The following is a 23120-nucleotide window of genomic DNA, read 5'->3' on the forward strand; positions in this document are numbered from 1 at the left end:
TTATTTAGCAAGATTTTACAAAAACTACTGAACAGATTACCACAAAACCTGGGTCAGAAAAGAATCTGTGCAGATTCAGATCATGGGCAGATCCCTCTTTTAATTTTACAACATTGTGAAATAGGGTGTTTTTCAAAATTCTGTATTATTTCTCAGAGTAATTCATTGATATTAAATAAAAAACATGTTTAAGGGGCAGATATTCATGAGTTGGTGTAATTTGCTGCAGATCAAATAAAAACCTGGATCTAGTAAATGTAAATGTAGCCGTATATGGAGACCATTGGGCTTTGGTGGAGCTATGCACTCTAATGAGTGTGACTGTAGTTTTATGGTTTGCAGGATTACGCACAAACTTCAACAGATTTCCCCAAAACTTGAATTATAATGAAAAGCATTTAATTTCTTTTGCTGACATTTCTTACATTTCTCAGGGAATCATTCATTGATTGAGTACATTTAGACAACTGATATCTACGAGTGTGTAAAATTACTTTAAATTTAATGAGAAGGTTTGACCTTGGCTGAGGTATGCATTTCACTGAGTGCCATTATAGTTTCCTTGTATCCAACTGATGAGTACTGTAACTATGGTTCATGTTGCTCTGACAGCTTTTCAATGCAAAAGGGATGTTTGACAACACACGTCTGCCAAAACCATCTGCAATTAATGAAATCATCTCTGGCATTATTGCTGTCTAGTGATGCTAAGAACAGGAGAAGAAAAAAAAGACCTGATGGTTAGTGTGCGTACCCCATGCGCACCTGCCCTCAAGCAGCAGGTCCCCAGTTTGACTCCCAGCTGGTGGACCCATTTACTGCTCTCCCTACATTTCCTGTCTCTCTCTGCTGTCACTGTCTCATACAGAAGCCAAAACCAACAGAGCTCCGGGGACTTGTCATGAGCACACTTTTGAATGCAAAATGAGAAAATTAAGGTATGTAGCAATATTTAAGCAAGTGTTTGATGAACTGGTTCTACAGCATACAAATATGTAAGAATAATAACTGGCCCACAGGTAAATATTACTGATAGTTTCTGATCTAAAATCTACTAATAAGGCACAATTATAGCTGTCTTTAAAAATTATATAGGGGCAGCAAGGGGACTCTAAGAATCCAATAAAAACAGCAAGCCTTTGTGTAAATATTATTTTATTACATTATGGCTAAAAAACTTCTTTTAACAAATTCAGCCTGTATTAACTGGCCTTTTAGCTCCAGTTTGGCCCTTCACCACTCTTGGGTTTTGCTTGATATTTGACATTAACGTCGTGTCAATTTGCATTAGGCAGGTGGCGTGCCATCATTTTCCCTATGGATGTTTGCTCAGAGCAGCTGCCGGTGACTTAACATGGTTTTCCTGAGATAGAGGACTCATAACTATGAGGGTAAATTAGCTGCCAGACACAGAACAACAAGTCGGCATTTCATTTGACTGTGAGGTGGACAGTTGTGGCAACCCATTGACTTTATAGGGAGGGATGTCATTCTTAGTTGATATTAAAACATTGTTTAATGAAGCTTTCAAATGAGCTTTCAAGCGTCAGTATACAGCAGTTGTGTGCATCTGCAGTTTTACACAAGCAGAAGGTTTGATTTACCTCCTCCTGAAGTCTGTAAACACACGACACACTCAGCAGAAATAATTGAATCTGTCTCTTTTGTCTCATTCTCTTCTTTCTCTCTCTCAACCGACCCTATGTCTTTCAGTAGTAGAGTGCAGAATAACTCTGAAATCATCCAACATAGATGTTTAACTATAGCATTACTTAAAGCAAACACAGCATCAATGGAAGCAGACAGGTGGCATTTGAGAACACCAGGCGATCGTTTGCATACTAATGCACTCTTATTAAAATGACAAAACTGCACCATCAGTCAGGCGGGCCAGCAGGTGTGTGGGCTGTGGGGTGAGACCACATGCAACATTCATCGGGAGGGTAAATTCAGGGGAAACATCTTGAAAAGAGGTAATGAGCAGTGTGGTTTTGATATGCAATGGAGGTTAAGATAACCTAATCTGTCGTCTTTCATCGAGCTCTGGGCGTTAGTTATGTTTGTCATAACAGACAGCAGGCAAAAGCTCACGCATGCATCGTTGTCATGTTTGATCATTTATCAGTCCTTCAAACTGAAGTAAATGGGAAGGTGTTTTGTTTTTAGAGAGAATGGCTCCATATATTTATACAGATTTGCTACAATAAGTCTCCGCATTAAACGCAAAATGCAAAAGTATTTGTTAAAGCGTTTAACCTGAGCCAGGCCATACAACAATGATAGCAATCATCCTTTTCATCATCTTTAGCAGCATACTACAAATAAAATACTTTTGAGTTGTATGTTTTTTAGATGCATTCTTTGATTTCAGCTGATATAAAAAAAGTCCAAGTATGGGGAAGAAAAAATGGTATCGAAACATTGCTATTAATAGACAATGCAAAATCAGAAATCAAGAAAGATTGACTGCTCAGAGGTCATTAGACTATCTTAAAGCGGTGCAAGATAATAATATATATGACAATAATTTTTAATATTAAAAAAGGTTAATGCAGTTTAAACTAGAGGGGCGCTTGGAGAGTGCATACCTCTGCCACGGCTGATGCCTCATCTCACCATGTTGTAGAAGCAAATTCAAAGAGTATTTTCTCAGGTGATTGAATTTTTTGAATAATCCTGCTGTTAGTGAAACAAATGATGATGAAAACATAACCTCCTTGAACATAGGTTATGAACATATCAAGTCAAATTTATCCAATTATATGTAACCGTTTAGTAAATATATATATACCCAAAAAAAGAACACAAATTTCTATTCACTCAAGTGTGGCCTGGTTTGTTTGTCTGTGCATCGTGAGATTAGCTGGATTTTCTCTGTGGTGAAAATGCAGCAATATGCATCACTGACCACCTCCGGGGTTAGTTTCACGTATCACTTCTTCATAGTGAGGTTCATGATATTTGCTGCACCACAGCAAATCTGTCATCATACCCCATCCATCTGGTCTGTGAGGTAACGAAATCCCCGCCTCGTAGCAACAGCCACACATGTGATAAGAGTTAAATGACACAAAAAGGTCAACAAAAGGTCTGAGAAGGGCAGAGAGGGGCTGGTATTAGACCGTCTTCATCTACCACACGCTCTGGGAGGTAGGGGGAACAAAGAAAGAAAGCTCAAATAAAAGGAAATATGGGAAAGGTTGGAGATGGACAATGGACAATTCCCCTATCTAGCATGGATTGATAATGGATTGACAAAGTATACTCATAACACTAATGGATATCATAACAGTAGTTCCACAGCTGTACTACTGATCAAGGCTTATTTTGCCGTACACATTAGCACAGTATGTTCCCATTTATTTTAAGTTAGTTTTACGCTATTCAGTCACAATGTTTATCAAACCACCCCCTATAATTATTAAGCAGGAGAAAAAATATTTTGGCCTGCTGGTTTGTTTTCTAACTGGAGACAAAGCACTCAAAGGGCTTTTGATCTATATTTACTTTAAGCTAATATCATTACTGTGGCTTTCAGCGCCCACTCAGGATGAGAATAGACAAAAAAGCCCTAAAGGGTTTTTGTTTAGGATCCTTTGGCTACACGTTTGCACCAATATTCACAGTTCATTTTGCCACAGCTCTCTTGAAATGAGGTGCTGGAATATTGAGAGACTTTTATCAAAGTAGTTCAGTGCCACAGCGACAATGTACCTGCATATTTTAAAATACCCAACGGACATCATCTTCGAAAAATACGTCTGGATTGTGAGTAACTTTCCAAAGTAATTTCCTGCTGCAGTGTTCTGCCAGGGACGGAAATTGAGTCATTTCCAGCGAGTGCACAGGCAGAAGAATGGCTATAAGTATATGTTAGCTAGGAAGTCTGACTTAGTTCTATTCAGCACTTGACTGATGGCCCTCGCTGCCCTCATCTATTACACTGTCACACGTCTGAAATTGCCTTTCAAACGGTCTGGCACTTTTGGAAAAGTGAGCACTAGCCCTTTTTGTCCGGGTGCAGCTGAAAGAAGCCACAGTGGCAGGTGAGGATGCACAATAATCTTATTTCACTCGGGCAGCTGTCAGATGCTGCAGGTCCACATCAATGGGGATCCAGCCCTGAGCTGCGATTGGAATGTCAAAATGTGAGCAAAATACACAGAGCAAAGAAATGAAGATGGAGGGGGAGCAGACATATTGTGAAACCAGAGAAAACTTACTGACAGTCTCAGAGGAGAAATTTGGACCATTGGACAAGTGTCATTACCCTTGCTCCTTTTGTCTGGTTGTCAATATGACATTGACATGGGTTGTGTTAGTAGATTCTGACTGATGGACGGATCAAGAAATGTATATTTATGAGAAGCTTTGACTCCAACCATGTGGCCACGATACATACAATGTCTATTACTGTTTTGTACTGTATATTGTCTGTCAATGACGGTCTCTGCTGTCTCTCACTCTGTCTCTGTGTGGGTGTGGGCCTGGCAACATGGCAACTCATTCCTAAACACCATTAATGAAGGAGCTTCCTTTTTTCCCCAAGCCCTGACTCTCATCTATCACCCACAGCCAGGCCAGCCATCACTCCTTCACTAAATTAAAATCCACTGCAGGAGACATAAAAAGGGTAATGAGCCCAAAATTAGCAAATTACAATCATTACACTTCCATAATTGACCCTGGAGACCCATTTCCAGGGGTACACACTCTGCCTTAAGGTTATGCGTGTGTTTGTTGCACTTAATTAGGAGAAGATTGGACCATGAGGAGGAAATCTAATTTATTTAACTGCAGCAATCCAACAGCTGACAGGCAGTAAACAGGGAGCGTTTTGGAGAGGTGAATAGCTGAAGTGGTTTTAATAGAGAGAGGAAAAATGACTTAATAGATGAAAGAAAATAGACAAGGTTTCAAAAAATGTCTCATTGAATATTAATTGATAACAGCAAATGATTAGTGTCCCGAGGCCTTGTTGACACCATGAGTTTGCTAAACAATCAAACAAACACCTGCAGAGGTTTGGAGTCATGCCGAGTAATTAGTCTGAGACATGGGCATACATACAAGAAATAATTAGTGTCCAAATGAAACAAATGTGATGGAATGTGTTAATTGGGATTAGGAGGTGATGGTAGGACAGACCCAGGATAACCCTCTGTTTACAGTCTTTGTCCAGAGCTAAACTAACTAGCTGCAGGCTGTAGCATCACATTAAGAAGACATATATTACTTTGTCCTGTTATTTTTTCTCTTAATCTCATATTAAACTGCAACACAGATTATAAGTGGTAATGAAAGCAAAAAGATAACATAAACTGAACAAAGAAATAAGTATGCAAAGGATGTATTTTACTGTTACCCTCAAAGATGATTTATTCTTTAAGAAGCTCTTAACTTTCAACTTTCAAGAACAAACACCATGTTTATGTATTAGTCTTGCTGTTTGTTGACGTTGAGGCACATTAAATCATAATGGACTGAATTAACTTTTAAGCAAATTGAGATTTGGATGAGGTTACATAATTAGTTTCTGTTAAATAAATGCCTTTTGTAAAAATACAAAGTGAACAACAACAGACACTAAGTCACAGTTTAATCTTGCGTACCTATTTGTTATAATGTGACCTCTCTCTGTCACTTTCTCAAACAAAGGTGTTAATCTCAATGTTCCCCAGGCTGAAGCATCATTAAATAAAAAGCCTGTTTATATCTTTCACATTGATGGGAAACTGCTAGACATCCATCTAGATTAAACCATTATTTTACCCATCTGCTTTGTGTCTAAAAAATAGTTCATCACTTGAAAATGAAGGACAAATGCCTCTTTTATTCAGTGACAACAAAATAACATCTTTAAAAGAGCTCATTTGTGCCATTTTACTTCATCTGAAACCCTAAGGACACTTAAGCTTGTGCCGTCTTTAAACCTAACGGCAACTTTTAACATCTACTGATTTGAGATAAAATCCTGTTGACAGATTTTTGTGTGACTCAATTATACCAAATTGCAAAAATCCCCATTCATACATCTTAAACTGGGCCCATAAATATTTAGTAATCAGATCTATGCTGTGCAAAAAAAATACAATAGGAAAGATTACAATTCATATAATCAAGTTTCACATAAAGTGTTTGTGTTGAAATTAGGCTACAGCTCTATAATGACAAAGCTTTTTAAGACGACCCACATCATAGTTTCTGCGGCTAGTTGCAGTATTCCTCAAAAATTACGCTTCAGTCTTGTGAAAATTAAATATAGACCAATATTAAAACAAAATCAGACTACACCTTAAATAAATATTTATCACATATATAATTTCTGTCATTTTAGGTAGTGCTAATTTTCCCTGTAAGTTTGGTTTCAATTATTTATTTGATGCTGTATAAAGTGGGGTTAGATGTCATGACTGAAAGAGGAGACTCAATCCCAATTGGTCAAGAGTGTGTATTGATGTGACTCACAGTATTGCTAATGTGCATATTCTTGGCTCCAAATGCGTAAGATGGAAGTTCTTGTATCAGGGATATTTCAGCTTTGTGGATAATGGGAAGAAGTAGGCTCCATCTTTATATAGAGCCTATGATACAGACATACAACTGTAGTGTCTACTAGACATAACTCAAATTAAATTGATTGATTGTATCATACAAGTTATTTTAAACCCAACAGGTCCCCCAATTTAAGCAACAATAGAGCTCTTTACCTTTTGATATGATCCAAAGTAGCAAAACAGCAACACACAAAATGGACTGTCGTCTTCATGGTAAGAATAATAACCACTCAATAAAGATTTTGTAATGGTCATGGGTAAAAGAAACAGGAGCCCTGTGATTTGTTGACCCAACAATCAACTCCTCCTTCTGATGAGGGCTTTGTCCCGCTCTATACAGAATCAACTGACTTCCTTCTTTGACCCCATTATGGGTCGCCTAACAATAAAACAGGTCATTCAGCTGCTTCACAGACGACCTATCGATTTGGGTTATTTACGAGGGTGACGTACTTGTTCCATGCAAGTGTAGTAAATTAGAGCTGGGGGAAGAACTTTAAAATTGAAGTGACATAAATATTAAACATGACAAACAATTATGTTTTTCTCGATGTGAACTATTACTAGCATTACTGTGGCAGTTAGAAGTAGTCAGTTCAGTTAGATGAAATAAAACACTAGCTTTACGATACATATACAAAAATTTAGATGATGAAAACAATGGGAGAGCACAGGGGGTCTATGTTAGCAATAAAAGAGAGATGGGATGGAGATAGCAGGGCCGAGGGATTATGGGTGATGGAGGATAAAGTTAGTATGACTGAATCTGATGTCATACACACAGGTCCAAGAGCCAGATTATCCTATTTAATGCTCACATGAACAAGGCAAATGGAGTGAAGAAGATATGCAAATTGCCGTCTAATTGGCTTGTCAGAATACTGAAGGCCTGTCACACCGCTGTCAGAGAGAGAGAGCAAGAGAGAGAGAGAGGGAGAGCAAGAATGAGAGCGAGAGAGAGAAGGAGAGAATTACTGGATTAGTTTCAGCTGCCATTCACTGCACATTTCATTAAGGAATTTCAGCTCACATCAGGTCCATGGGTCAGCGCTCTATCCTTGAAAATCAGCCATCATTTTGACAAAAAAGAGAGGCAGCACTTCTCAGGCCCATGTACATCCCACCTTATGTCTGTGTCTCTCATAAACAGATTGGCAGTCCGTTACAATAAGATTGATCATCACCTGCAGCGGGAGAAACATCGATGGCCTGTTAAAATATCCATAAAGTTTTGACCATCTTCTGCTGCATGAATTCGGTAGATATCGCTTTTACTGTGCACATTAGTGCGACAAGCACACAGTTCCCTAAAAAAGAGTCACGTACAATGTGACACTTAAATATTGAAACAAAGGCTGTAGTCTCATGCACAATCATCTACCCTACCAAGCTGATGAGTTACATATGTAAAAAAAATAACACTAAATTAATACAGCATTTTCCAATATTTCAAGGGTGTTATGGGAAACATGCAAGATCGCGCTGTTCACTGCATGCTTACATACCTAATTTTTCAACAGTATGCTTCCGTTTTAATGTTACAGGAGAAAAGGGCTTTACTATGAGAGCTACACCCTGAAAGAAATAACATTATCTCAGTTATAATTTCTGAAAGGAATGCTACTACTAGTTAGGACTGATATGCTCATTTACATGTCTATATACGTTTATGGGCACAATATCTGATATTCATTTTACCGTGAACTATCAGGTGATAGCTGACAACTGCAGCTTAGAAAGGTGAGAAAAAAGACAGCACCCGCCAAACCCTTTAATTGCTGATTATCGCTTAAACAACACAGTTTTATGTGTGAAGCTATTACACAGTACTTTCTAATTCGAATATTGAAGCTGCAGCTTGGCTGAGCTAAAAAAGCAATTTAGTCAAACAGATGTAAAATCCATGATCCCATGCATTGACAAATAATTTTGTACATGATGCTAGTTATGTTTTACTGGGGTTAAATTAATGGGGGCAAGTCAATTTATTTGGTGAGTATATTTAAAAACAATTATCAAATGAATGAAATTGATCATGAATAGTGGAAAAAGTAAGTTAATATAAGCATAGAATAAATGAATTCATGCACACACAGCACCGCTCAAACAATGAATTAAACACAAATAAATAAAAGCCAGAGTGTGGTCAGGCATGTCTTCATGATCACAATTAAGAGGGTCATCTGCAAACTGCCAGCCTGCTGCAGAGCATGAATACAAAAGTAGCAGCACCAGATGGAAAAAGGGTTTTATGTCTATGAAATGCTGCCTTTTCATTTAATAAACAAGCTGCTGTAGACATAGGACCACATTTTCAGGGAACTCATCATATCCTCCTGGACATAAATACACAGACACAGACTGAACTCATTACTACTAAAAACACACGCACACAAAATATAGTAAGGAGCAAGCAAGAAATTGAAAATCATCACATAGTGTCAAGAAAAGAGAGACAGATCCAGCGCAGAATAGAAAAAAGGGGGTAATAGGCTAATAAAGGAAGGGACTTGGTCCTCCAGCAAATCAATCTGTGGCTAAGAGGTTGTTTGACGCTATGAGCAACTTGACAATGCACTGATGACAGAGCTTCAGTGGAGCATTACTGGACATGTAATTACTCAGACCATCTTATATGGATCCAATTAGCTTTCCTCAACAGCGGATAGTCACAGTGATTCCCATCATATTAATGTTTCATGCTTCTTACTCCTGCAGAAAATGTGTGACACCATATTTTTCAGAAACCGGCTTATTTAGTTATTACACGTTCATATGGTAGATGCAGATAATATACAGTTTGGCTGTGTACAAGTATCTATAAGATATAGGGTGTAAAATGTTTTTCAGAGGAGAATAATTTTGCACTACGATAAATTGCCTCATTGCTTATAAAGTGGTTTTACTGAAACATGACAGTCATGCAGTCAGTCCAGTAGTAACTCAACTCAGTAATGCAGAATATAAGATGACATGGCAGCACAGTTCAATTAAAGTCATTTCTGTCTAACACAATAAAACAGATGATTTACAACCTTAAATAAAACACAGGGTTGATGGATTCTGAGAAGGAGAGAGGATGTGGTATCCACTGTAGCCTATTGATTATTGATGACTGTAAGCCAAATGAGAAGCTCACAATTAATAGAGGCAATGCACACGAACAGATACAATTCATTCAGCTGAGACTTTTTTATGTTTTCGTGATAAAATGGTAGCAAAATGTGTTTACCCAAGTTGTTATACTTAGTTTCTATATACAATTATACCATTTTAAAATCTGTTTCTCGGTAATAATTTCATCAAAAGTTGGTTATGAACCTCTGGCAGCGAACATTTGCACAGGTCAGATGCAAGGTCTAGTTATAGCAGAATCAATAAAATGTGAAAAACATGATATTGCTCTGGTTTGTAATAGGAGGATGTCATTATCTCAGGCACAGCAAATATGACTTTGTGGTAAAGTTTAAATGAGGATATACTGTGATGGAGCAGGATGGGAAAACCAGAACGAAAAGGATTGAGATTACAGAGGGGGAGAAAAAAGGGGAACATATCTGTCCTTCTGGGAGCAAACACAGAGAGAGGGGTGTGGAGGCGTAGCATTGAACATAATGTCTTATGGCGAGGAGGAGATATCAATACGCACACGCACACGCACACACACACACTGACACTTCACTCCAGTCTTCTGCTCCTGGACACAAAAAATGAATGAGGTACAGTATAAGGACAAAAACTGTGCTACAACTCCAAAACCACAGAGGAATTGTGTCTCTGGGTTCTTCCTATGCTTTTTAAAGTAAAGTGTCCTTTTTACATTTTTTGGGTTCATAGCATTGCAGGAGGTACTACCCACAGCATAAGCAAGTAGTATAATGAAAAATATTATTACCTCTGCCAAGAAGGTTATGTTTTCAACACTTCCCATTTCTTTGTTTACCAACAGGATTACACATAAATTACTGAATGGATTTCCACAATATTTAGTTGAAGGGAGGGACATAGGCCAATAAAGAACCCAATATTTTTTTGGGGGTGTTTCTGGGATATAACATAACACTTTATGAAGGGGCTTTTTTTTTAAACATTTTCACTGATTTCCAAGCGGGACAATGCATTGATCTTGATGATATTTAGGGGACTGAAATCGGATTGTGTGCAATATGGTGCAGCTTGAACTACTTTCAGCCTTAACAGATGTATGTGATTTCGAATGTCATGATGTAGTCTTATTGCAATTAGAGAGATATTATACCAATTTAATCTAATACAACATCCAGCAGAGAAACACTGTCATATATTTTTTGTCTTGTTTGTGGCTGTCCAATGAATACAGAAACACATTTTAATCTTCTTTAAGCTCTGTTTTGGTCCCTAGCAGATTGAAATGAGTGGTTCTACAATGATCCACTATTTTCATCAGCTAGCCGGTACCTTTTATTGCCATTTGAAGCTAGGCAGGTAGCATTCAGAGGGCTTAACAGGGCTCTGTCACTGATAACAGTCCACTTGTGAATAATAAAACCAAAACAATGAGCTGCAAGATGCTAAACCCTTGGGAAGTCTGTCAAGTCCAGTGATAATTCGCCGTGGGTTTGTCACTATTAGCAGCTCTGTTCACGTTACACAATCATTTAATCCATAGTTTGATACAAGCAGTAGTTATTGAATATCAATATAATAACAATGGGACGGTACCACTTTATATAGGGGTTATCATTTGCTAAAACAATACTGCCAAATAACATCTCCAATCATTGCCGTGCTGGGCTGTTAATGCTGCCGGCAGCAGAAGGAAATCTGGTTTGTAGGTAGGTGTCAGTCCTCTAAACAGCATCCCAAATCTTTGATGTTCTGCATTTGTTTCATGTTGCAGACTTGCCTCAGTATTACCTCACGACTAAGCACCCACAGCGGCCCAAAGGCAAAGAGGACAGGGTGAATTAGAGAGAGCGAGAGAGGGAGGGAGTGGGAGAGAGGAAGAAAGAGGCAGGCAGGCAGGCAAAATGATATGTTCTTCTCCCTCGGGGCAGATGGTCAGGTACCTGCGTGGTTTGATCAGACTGTCCCTTCAATATCCATGCTTATCCTTTGATGATCCATCAGATCGTCTCTTTCTATACTCCCCCTTACTGTCTCTCTCTTTCTCCCTCTATCTTACACACACGCTCTACATATCCCCATTTCCTGGATCTACCTTTGTTTCTTTCCTTCATCTCTTCCTCTCTCCCCACCTCTCCCTTTTCCTAACATCATTTTGTCTCTCCTTCCCTTGTCGCCTTCCTCGTCACCTTTGAAGTGAGTCACAGCCTCTGCTTTGTTGGGTCCTGCAGTTTGATAAGCACCTCTGCTTTTGTCACTTCGGTGCAGTTTTCCTCTCAAGTAGTCACTGTTGGTAAATCTGGGATTTAGCAAAGGGAAACCGACTGCTGGTATAGTGTGAATACGCTTCACAACGACACAGCCAAATCTATAATGATAATATGTGGTAAAAACAATCATGTACTTTGAAACAATCAATTTCACTTCTTTATCTGCTACCCTTTTCCATTTAGGTTGTTTCCAGACACGAACTCAGAACAATGTCTAAACGCAGCAGAAGATTATCTGGATCAGAAGGAAAATCCCAAGAGCATTCGGGTATTGCATGTTTACTTAAAAAAATTGGCACAGAAATCCAGTTTGTTTACAGTCCTCATGACCAAAATATCTCAAATCTCGCCTTTCCAAGTTGATGTCTTTGTCAGTATCTTCTATGAGTAGGGCATCAATCTAGGAATGTTGCTCACGGTGAAGACTTTTCCTTTCTGTACTGTCCCATTAGCTCACTCAGACATGATCTGGAGTTTGACTCAACTGACTCGAACATTTGCCGTCTTACATACAGCCCCTCTAGACAATATAGGGAGTTAAGTACATGTTCGAAATAAGTTTTATTATCATCTCTGTCTTTTTAAATCCTAAACGATATCCTGCTTTTGTCTTAGCAGACAGAAAATATTTTGGGGTATACACGTGAACATATCAAAAGCTGCTATTGCCACAGTGGCATTGATTCTGTACACAATAAGAAAACGGTACATCTGTAAACAAAAGCGCATTAGGCAGTGAGGAGAATGGATCTATCCAGCTGGAAGTTTTGATAATGGCACTAGAAAGTTTTCAATCACTTCCTGTTCGTGTCTTCACTGCAACAACAGAGAAAGTGATGTGATTGCTCCTGACACAACTGCAAGATCATTACATTTTGTTCAATCACAACCACTTTACTGTCCATCAGTGTGGTTCATTAATAAGTCGGGTATTGTAAACAAAGCTCTCATTGGAATAGGATGCTGTTTGCTACAGAAATCCTCCTCACAACTGGCTTTGAACTTATGATAATACGATTTTTCAAATCACACAGCAAGCATTAAATAGAATTTGACTAAAAATAGGATTAACGGCACAGAAGAAATGTAAATGATTTGTGTATCTATCCATCGATCTAAAATGGGCTCATTGTCCAAGGGAATTAAATATAATAACACAGCTTAACAGATAGCTTATCGTATTCTATGCCACTTCTTGTGTATGTCTTTCTGTCTTTTTGTCATTCTTTGGACCCGTCCAAGCAGAAGGACTTGAAATTAGCTGTACATCACATTCTCAATGTTGGCAATGGAGAGATACGGTGTAAATGTAATCAGGTAATAAGAATATCTAGATACAATCTGGCATTTTAAAGCAATATGAATAAATGTAATTTCATGGATAGGGTTAGGGTAACTTTGGCTTCTTGCTGCCATTAATTTTGTTAATGTTCTCAAACATGCTTCTATTTATATATACTTAAGGTTTGAAATATTTCTTTTTGACCTAGAGACAGGGCAGAACCCCGGAAGTTAAAACGGTACAAAGTGAAAAGAGTTATAGTCTAGTCTCTAGTCAACTGTTTCACAGGTATTCCAAAGAACACATCGACTTATCTAAAATATGAAAATAACCAAAACCCTTTTTCCACTTATGATGACCCTCTCTCATTTTCATTATCCATGTGTCTCTTTTATACTTTTCCCTCAGCTATCTCATCTCCATTTTCCTCCACTTCTCAAAGTACTTTTGTTCCTTTACCCTGTGTGAGTTCAGCAGGGGATACAATGTACAACACTGCATTATACTGGTACCATGATGAATCGGGAGGATCCATGCTTGTTGACTGTGGCCTTGAGATAAAGAATAGACAAATGAAACTGCCTGCCTGCCTTGCAGCACCCAAGGGTCTACTGCCACCATTCCTCATGTTAATTTGATTGAGAACGCTCGATCAGCACATTCTCCTCGACCCACACCTTTGCTCTGACGGAGGTGCTGGGTGGGGATTGGGGAGGTAAGGAAAAGACGATGCCATCATGGCATGCGGTAATAACAATGAATCTCAGGGATGCCTGTCTCAGCGTGTAATGTTGGGGTTAGGCCCACTGTGGGTAGTTTACATCAAAGTGAAATGTGAGGCCACAGGAGAACGACAGAACAAGGAGACAGGAAGGAAAAGAGAAATGAAGATAGGGATAAAAAGGTGAAGTGAGTCTAAGAAGTGAAAACATATGAGACTTCCAGAGAAGAAGCACAGGCAGCAGATGGGAGAGGGAATAAAGGACGATGTGGAAGAAGTACAAGTGAGAGAAAAAAATACAGGCAAGTACTTAACAGTCCTGGTCTGTGTACCCTCAATGCAATTAATGTGGAGCCAGAAGGACAGCCCAATACTTCTGCAGTAAAACAAAACCACGATTGATGAGAATGTGTGTGGGTCCGTAATGCATATGTGACTGGATATGGGCTTACTCGGAGCAAAGTGTCAAGATAGGGAAGAGGAGGAAGGATAGTTGGACTGAGAGAGAAGGGATTGTGGCACTGGGGGGGAGATGGTTAGAAAAATGTGTAAGAGAGACGCAGACAAATAAAGGGAGACAAATTGGGCCATTTTTTCACACAGTCTCCTTGGTAGCTATTGTATGGGTTTCAGTCGTTAGACCGCCTTCAATGAGAACCATTTAATAAGAAATATCACCCTTCTGCAGCCAGTGAATGCACTTTTTTTCCTTCTCCGCCAGTTTTTCACGAGGCTTGACCTTCGATATGAATAAGTGATGAATGAATATGAAGTTGCCATTTTTGCTTAATATATTCTTTCTTTTCTGTATTTTAAAAAAAAAATCTCCCTACAACCCTCCAAAGCTTCATTAAGTCTTTAGATACAGACCGTTTTCCATTGTACTTGTTTTACACTTTACAGCATGTATACAGTCCAGGGCTGTTAGAGGCCCTAATGTGTAGGGGAAGAAAAAAAAAAGGGCTTTTAACATGAATCCATGCTGTTCCACACCGTTTAAGGTCGGCTCCACTTCCCTTTATTTATACAACTGAACACACATAAATTGAAAAAGACAAAAGTGTGGCCGTGGCATCAGCAGAAAAAACACACACACCAAAAATGAAAACTTCGGAAAAAAATAGCTGAGCATCAGTTTTCCATGGTTGTCAGGGTTTAGATTAATAGGAGCCATTTCGCCATAATGAGCTGTTAAGCGTTTGCTGCCAAAAACCCTCTTTGTTTGCCTTTGAGTCTCAGAATACCTTCTCTAATTATAACAGCTCTCTCCTTCCTGTCACTGTCAGCCCTGGTGTACCTGTTTGACAGCTGCCTGATTCCAGCTCTTGTTAGACAACATAATCAGCTCCCGAAACAATTATCTGGAGATCGGGAGTATAATGATGTCGAGCTGGCATTATTACATGTGTACTGTAGCTGTTCTGGGACTCAGTCTGTGCTAGACTCCCAGCGCCCACTTTAATGGAAACCATTAGGTGTTGTCCAAAAGATGTTTTTCTTCCTTTAGTGCGAGATGAGTTTTTACTGTCCTACCAGGCTCTGAAAGCCTTTTTTTCTCAAACAGCTACAGTGAGTTCCCAGTAACCAAACCATCAGTGAAAGCAGAGCATCTACAAATCTAATATTATATACGACAAGCCCCCCACTCCTACAGTTTCCTATGCACAACCATAGACTGTATATAAAGATGGGATGACATGACGGCTCCCCGGAGTTAAGCCAAAGCACTTCGATCTCCACCTGGTTGTGGCAATCTTGCCTTCCCCCATGTAAATGAACATGGTCATTTTAGGGTAGGTCTTATCACAGTGTTGTTTGTTCAAGCGTCAAAGTGAAACTCACGATTCTATTGACTCACGATTGGTAGAGCTTGTGAACTGTGGCTCCATCCCCCAATCGCTATAATGCACATACTCCAAATGTGTAAGATTGCAGAGTTCCTATCTATTATATTTAAGCTTCATTGCTGTTTAGTTGGAGGAAGGGGAGACACTTAATGCATCTTATACAGTTTAAATACATGTGTTCATTTCTAAGTGCTATAAGAATTCTGAGATTAATTTAGAATACATGACTATCAGGCTGGATTTAGCAAAATAGCACAATCTGAATAGTAAGGAATAAATGTGGACTTAAATACAACTGGAGCCAAGATGCACAATAAACAACACTGTAAATAAGACTAAATATGCTTCTTGCGTGCTCTGCTTGATATTCTGGACAAGCTTGTCGACCAGAAAATTAATATTTACATCACCAGAACCTGACAGCCCTCGGGAGGAAAAGACGCTTTTGAGAGGAAGCTCTTGCTCAGGTAATGGGGCATTTCAACTCAGCTTATGAGGAAAAGAAAAAGGATGACACATGGCTTCAATTAGCAGACGCCGTGAATACGTCCATGTCAGTGTGAGTGAAACAGATGCATCTTAATTCGAAACCTTGAATGTCACAAGATTATAAAAATATAAATACATTTTCACGAACCCTCAGAATGCTTGAATAAATCTGTTGTCCTCATCCAACTAAAGAAAATGAGCTAAACCATCTAAACCAGGGGTTTTCAACCGGGGGTCCGCGGCGGCATTGCAGGGGTCCATGGCATTGCAGGGAATTCGCTTTGATATTTCAACACATTTCCAGATTACTGGATTAAAATATCTAAAATAAGAAAAATAGGTCTAAAATAATATAAAGGTGATGAGGGGAACCTTGAAACTGGCTTGGGGCTAGAAACTGCCAGTAGTTTTCCCCTGTGCATGCATGTTAAAGGTAGATGTAGAAGAGCGGTTGAGCTAGGTAGAAGAACTCTAAGGAGGTCTTGGAGATGTAGTTTGTGTGATGGGGATTTTTATTTTCCCAAAAAGAAGGCCCAAAAGGGCAGAATTAATAACGAAATTATTAAATAAAACAAATGTCTTGTAAAAAGACAAATAAATTGGCAAAAAAGCCAAAACATTAATTGCAATAACAGTCAACTTTACCATGTTCGCTGGTTGAGAAACAATTTCTTAGGAGAGCTCTGAGACTCACAGTATGACACACAGCCCCTTGTTAAGTTCTGGATAAGTTGCCAGACAGAATTTCCACAGCTTGCTGCAAAAGCAATGAGGTGTTTTTTGTCCTTTCCAGCAACCTACCTGTGTGAGTGCGGTTTCTCTACACTGGCATACTTGAAGAATAAGTACAGGGCAAGGTTTGAACCAGAGAATGACATGAGGCTGTCGCTGTCTACCATTTCGCCACGAATAGGCATGCTGTGTGGACACACACACACAGAATTACTACTCACCCACCAACCTACCCCCCAACACTAGCAGTAGGTGGGATTTGCTGCTGGTGATCATGAGGTTAAACTTAAGTAGGCCTCAATTGTTTGTGTGATATTGTATGATCATCATTTTTGACATATTCTGCATTACTTACTTTCATCTTCCCTCTTCAGTTGTAGCCCTAGTTTATGTTGATGTTATTGATCACCGTTACTTTAACGTTCTCTCAACATGTCAGCTACATGTCTGTACATTTAAGTCATGAACGTTATATATTGATGTACGTACATATGGTTCTGAGATGCAGTACAACTACAAACTGCATTTTATCTAAAGCACTGAAAATCAACCGTTTTTATTGTTTTTAAAACGGATTTTCCAAGATTTGTTTGAGGTTTTTAAATAAAAGCAACATGGAAAACCAAATTTTACAACTTCCTTCTATCCACATGCACGCACACAAACACACACACACATAGGCAGACACGCGTAGGCACATCAGTGGGCCGCGGATTACTTTCTAGTCAGAATGGTGGTCCCTGGGACAAAACCAGTTGAAAATCCCTGATCTAAACCATTTCAAATCCAGACTAATAGCTCTATATAAAGGAAGAGCACTAGAGTTCAAACAGTTTGACGTTCAAATGTGTATGGCAGAGGAGCGCTTGTCAAGAGAATAAAGAGACTTCTGGAACGGCTTTGAAAATCATTCATCATTTGCTTTAACATCACTAGGGCTGATAAATGGAATTCAGTCACCATGACAAATCCTGACTACAGAGAACTGTCGGCTCAACCATTTGTTTCTACGTTGCCACAGTTGCCTGTGCACATTACTGAAGCATCCTCGTCTTGGCCCCTATGTGTGTGAGACAATATATGTGTGGGAGAGGGTGTGTATCTTGTACTTTTTGAATGTGTGGGGATACTTAGAATATCCTGGTGTTTCCTACCAGCATAGGGGACAGGGGCATCCTTGTCTAGAGCGACCAGAGGGGGGTCCAGCAGTACAGTGTCCATGTTCTCCGTGATCACGCCATGGTAAGATGTCTCAATCCACGGCTTGTGCTTGTTCACTGTGGTGGAAAAAAAAGAGAATCAATACAAAACATGTTAGGATCTCCCTTTACAAATGTACTCCTTTACTTTTGTTCAGTTTATGGCAGTTGGTATTAAAGGAAGTAGTAAGTCATTTGTAGGGGGAAGAGGGGATCTGCCACCCTTTAAACCAAAATAACCAAAACTTCAGCCTTGCCCAATGAGAGTGTGCTGCATGTGAAAATAGAGAATTTGTGTGTGCAAGGGAACATCCTTTAGTTAGTGATGCTAACTATGTCCACCTGCTCCTGGGAGATTTGCATGGGCAGGACTCAAAACTAAATAGGAGGAGGTCAGAGTAGAGACGTGGTCAGAGGCACACAGTAAGTACGGACCACAGAATTGCATTGAAATGAACTGGTGGAAACACTTTTTAATCCTCTCTCTCTGCCTCAGTTAGACTGGACATCAGCAGCAGATACTCTGTGCCACTTTCCCTGAACACATTTATGAAGATTTAAAACAAATGGCTTCCTGATCTTAAAGATTGTTACTGTGATTCACATGATTTGCTGTAACTCCTGTCACAACAGGGCAGACGAAGAGAAAACAGAGGGCAAGGAAACCTCCACTTTTCGAAAACATAACTTTGTCATTTTGATTTATCGCAAACGTTTTTACAGATGACGGGAGCACTAATGGAAGCCAGAGGTTGAAGACTGTGGAAAAACATATTGATTGGTGTTGCAAAGGTTTACATTCATGATTGTTTTGCTTTTAAAAAGGGAAGGAGGGAAGAGAAGACCCTCCTCGTCTCCGCCAACTCTCTGTTGGGTGTAGACTCACATGTCTCCTAACCAATGGCTACATCTCCGAATGTGTTTGACAGGGCAGTGTACACATACACCACAGTGAAGCACTGAATCAGGTCTTCGCAGCAAAGCTCTGACACCTTGACTTATTTTGGAAAAACAACAGGGTCTCAGTAGCCCAGACAACTTTGTTCAATATGGTTCTGAGGTGTAATCTCCACTCATCCTCCAGCACCATCACCCTTTCCTGTAGTGGCTTTGCATTGTTTCTTATTCTCTGTTTACTCCTCTCTGTGTTGCTGCTCCTACAAAATACAGAATCTCACCACCATTCCACAAATGTGACTGGGGAGGATGAGATTGAGATTAACACAGATCAGATCAAACATAATTACTGACACCGCAAATTAAACATCTTCCCTCCTCTCTTCTCACAGCAGGACCTCACAAATGCGGAGCCCTTTGAACGACCATATGTGTGCAAGTGCCTGTGCACGCACTTTTCTGTACACACCCACAAAGACACAGACACACGCACACATACTGAGTGTACAAGTGTCGCTCTCTGCAGGGAGCTGGGATGTCAACTTAAACTTTCAGTCCACTGAAGGGAAACGTTTTGTCTCATGCCAATGAGCAGATGACATGTCCAGCTGGCAGTGGTTTAAAATGCATCAAACGTCCCTATGAACCCTCTCACAGTTTTATTTTCATCTTTTTAGACAAATTTCAGTAGTTGTTCTACTATGCTCTTTTCTTCCCAGCTTGTATAAGAAAAAATATCAAATTAAAAGAGGAAATGAGTGCAAACCCTGTGCGAAGGAAACATTTTCTTTTAAGCAATAAAGAATGAATTGTGGGTGAAAAAAATAGATCCGGCAAAGAAAAAGCATCAAGAATTTGAAAATGATACTTGTATTATATTATCAACAATTAAAGATTGTGAGTATTGAGCCAGTTAGCTGTCTGTGGGGAATGAACTGATGCCTTAGTGATAGTCTGTGTTTTAAGTTGTGATCTAGTCAGATGAGTCAGCTCAGTTAACACCAAAGGGCCGTTGTCATGAGGAGGGCATGATTAACACTTGACTAATGGATTAACTATCACAAATGGGATCAACCTTGTCAGGAGCTCGGCATGGCAACTCTCCTTCTCTTGTTTATCCGATACTAAATAAGGAAAAAACTTCCCTAAGTCATTTCAGAGAACAACCGTGTAATTACTCGGTCTTTCACATTTGCCTTCAATTCGCTGACAGAGACGTGCTGATCACTCTTGATGGGATTCTTACCATGCTGGGACAGAGCAGGGAATGAAATATAGGGAGCAATGGAATCACAAGAGGAGACATTATTCATACATGGAGCCTCATCTCATGCTCATGCAGGAGACGGAGAGCACTGCAGCACACAGCGTGACTCTGCTCTGCTGGAAAGTGGAGAGACGAGAGCGGAGCTCCGTCCTCAACTTGTGTTTAGGGTTCTTTACACCTGGAATATTTTAACTGTAATGGTGAAGCCCAACAGCGCACGCACGCACACACGCACACGCACACACACGCACACGCACACACACTATACAAAGCACAGCTTCCTCCTAATACCTGCAGCTCTCCTTGGATTTAATTTCCACCCAGAAGCAGACATGAAATGAACTGAAACAATCTCATAAATAGACTCTTCAAAAGCAAGAGCATATTAGACTGAGGTGCTGAGGTGACTATAAAACAGACTATAAAATGAGCATAACTGAAGACATTCCTCAATCTCGTGTGCTTGCAGTCGGCAGTGTAAATACATATTAATGCATCAGACTCACGTAGCATTTCATTTACATTCAAAGATGTCTTCAGTAAGTCTAACAGCGGCCAACAGCTAACGCAGTTTACTCATGGATGGCAGGTTCAATTTCTTGCTCAAGGTCTTACATTTATCCAAAACAAATTGGGTGGTGGTAGAGGCAGCAGAGCTGTGACTTTTTTTAAAGGGAGTCTAATATAAGAGCCATTCTGCGGAAAGAGCACACATCAAAGCATGGAAATGGGCTATTTTCAAAATGGTTTCCATGACATGTAGCATAAAGCCATTAGTGATGCATTCATCCTTGACATGTTGGTACTGAGCCACGGGAATGAAACAAAAAGTTTCTCATGAAGAGAGAGAAAAAAAAATGCAGCGGTTGACTACACAAAGAAAAAAAATATACCATGTAGCAACTGTCCATAAGATCACCTCTGAAACTGAAGGACAACAGAGTCTACAGCCACGCTAACCACTCTGTGAAGCTATTGTTAGGCATAGCTAAATGCTTATGTCAGCATAAAAATGTCCCTGCAATGACTAACAGGCTGATGTTCAGTAGGTGTAATGTTTACAGTGTTCACAGTCAGCATGATAACATCTGATAATATGGTGGTGCTGGATGAAGACTAAAGGGATCAGCACAAAGTCATTAGGATTTCTCCCGGAGTTGTTGAGCGGCTGAAAAGGAGAAGTTTGGAAACACCGCTGATTCTAGGGGGGCGCTGTAGTCTTGAAGGGCAAAATACTCAAATTTGAAAACACATGGATTTGCTTCTTGATGGTTCTTATTGGTCCCGACTCTACTTCCAGTGGTGAAGGCAAAATCTTCCAACTCTTCGGTCCAAGAAATTAAATCCTTTGTCTTTCATTTCACTATTATCAAGTACTATTTGCTGTAAGAATGCAACCAAGTAGACAATCTGTTTCCTGTTAATAATGATACTCTAATGCCCAGTGCACATGAATGATCACATGATACATGTTTTCAGGTGTGTAACTATAGACAGAGAACATTACTAATGCAGAGATAAATTGCTTTTGTGGACAGAGGTCGTTTTGGATGTTTCGGTTTTGAAAAACCATTTGGAAACTAAAACTTTTTTGTATGGATGTAGCCTGAGTGAAATTCAGAGAGACATTGCCATCATTGTAGTCAACACCACCAGCATTGTTCATGATAAAGCATTTTTTGGAGCAGCTCCTCCTTTAATAGGGTTACAAGTGTCACTGGCTACCATATGCACAGCGTCTCTGGCTATTTCCTGAGGAACTTCTGCAGCCATTACAACATCAGACTGTACATTACGAAGGATTAATTCAGTTAGCTGGAGAAAGAGTCTAAGAGGGGATCTAGTAAAGCACTGGAGAAAAATCTGATATGACAGTAATATGAACAGAGAAATCCAGAAACAAGATTTCCGGTAAATAAAATTACTGCTGGGGATCGTCAGCTAGTCCACCTCGGGGGTGAGATCAAAATATTGTGTGGTCTCTTGTGACAGAGGTTTGTGAAACCTTTTAACTGTGGGGACATTGACAACTCGTATTCTGAGACGCTGCATTACTGTTCTATGCATCGATTGCTATAAGTCATGTCATATTAACTGCCGGTCAGAATTGATTTGATTACAGCGATGTCACATTGGAATGGAATGATCCTTCCATAGACTATGCTTAGACCATAACAAAGATCATAACACCAACAAGTAACAATAAAGGAAACCCCTCTGACAATGTACCAGCATGTGCATCAATGCAAACAGATGATGAAATTGTACATCATCCTCAGAAAACTAGAGCTCTACATTAATGGGTGGCTTGTTGGCACAGTTTGTGTGACTGTGCACCCTTTGCCGCTCAACACCAGAGACAAAAGTAGATCATAAAGATGGATGTACTGCATCAGCGGAAAGATCACTGCAGATCCCTCTCACCCTGGACAGAACCTTTTCCAACTCCTCCCCTCTGGTAGGCGCTACAGATCGCTGTTTACCAAAACCACCAGACACAAAAACAGTTTCTTCCCCCTCACCGTCTCACTACTGAACAGTCAACCCACTCTGGCACTGTGCAATAACTCTGGATCCTTATAATAACCACTGTACAGTTACTCCCGGAATTATATTATATTATATATAATATATATTATAATTATATTTAATTATGTTTACTTATTTCACTCACACTGGATAATTGTAATATGCACACCTGCACTTCTTTTCTTAGACCGTCGCACTGTTCGGACTGTTTGTATTGTTTTGTTT

General features: G+C 39.6%; 1 protein-coding gene across 1 annotated transcript in view; it reads right to left on the reverse strand.

Moving 5' to 3' along the window:
- The window catches only part of clstn2a (calsyntenin 2a), a 130114-nt gene that overhangs the window by 48780 nt on the left and 58214 nt on the right, over positions 1 to 23120 (reverse strand). The window contains exon 2 of the mRNA XM_062404301.1: positions 18158 to 18280. Coding sequence (XP_062260285.1) covers positions 18158 to 18280 — 123 coding nt within the window. The remainder of the gene's footprint in view (positions 1 to 18157; positions 18281 to 23120) is intronic.

The sequence above is a fragment of the Platichthys flesus genome, chromosome 14, assembly GCF_949316205.1.
Source record: "Platichthys flesus chromosome 14, fPlaFle2.1, whole genome shotgun sequence".
In the NCBI taxonomy this organism is placed as follows: Eukaryota; Metazoa; Chordata; class Actinopteri; order Pleuronectiformes; family Pleuronectidae; genus Platichthys; species Platichthys flesus.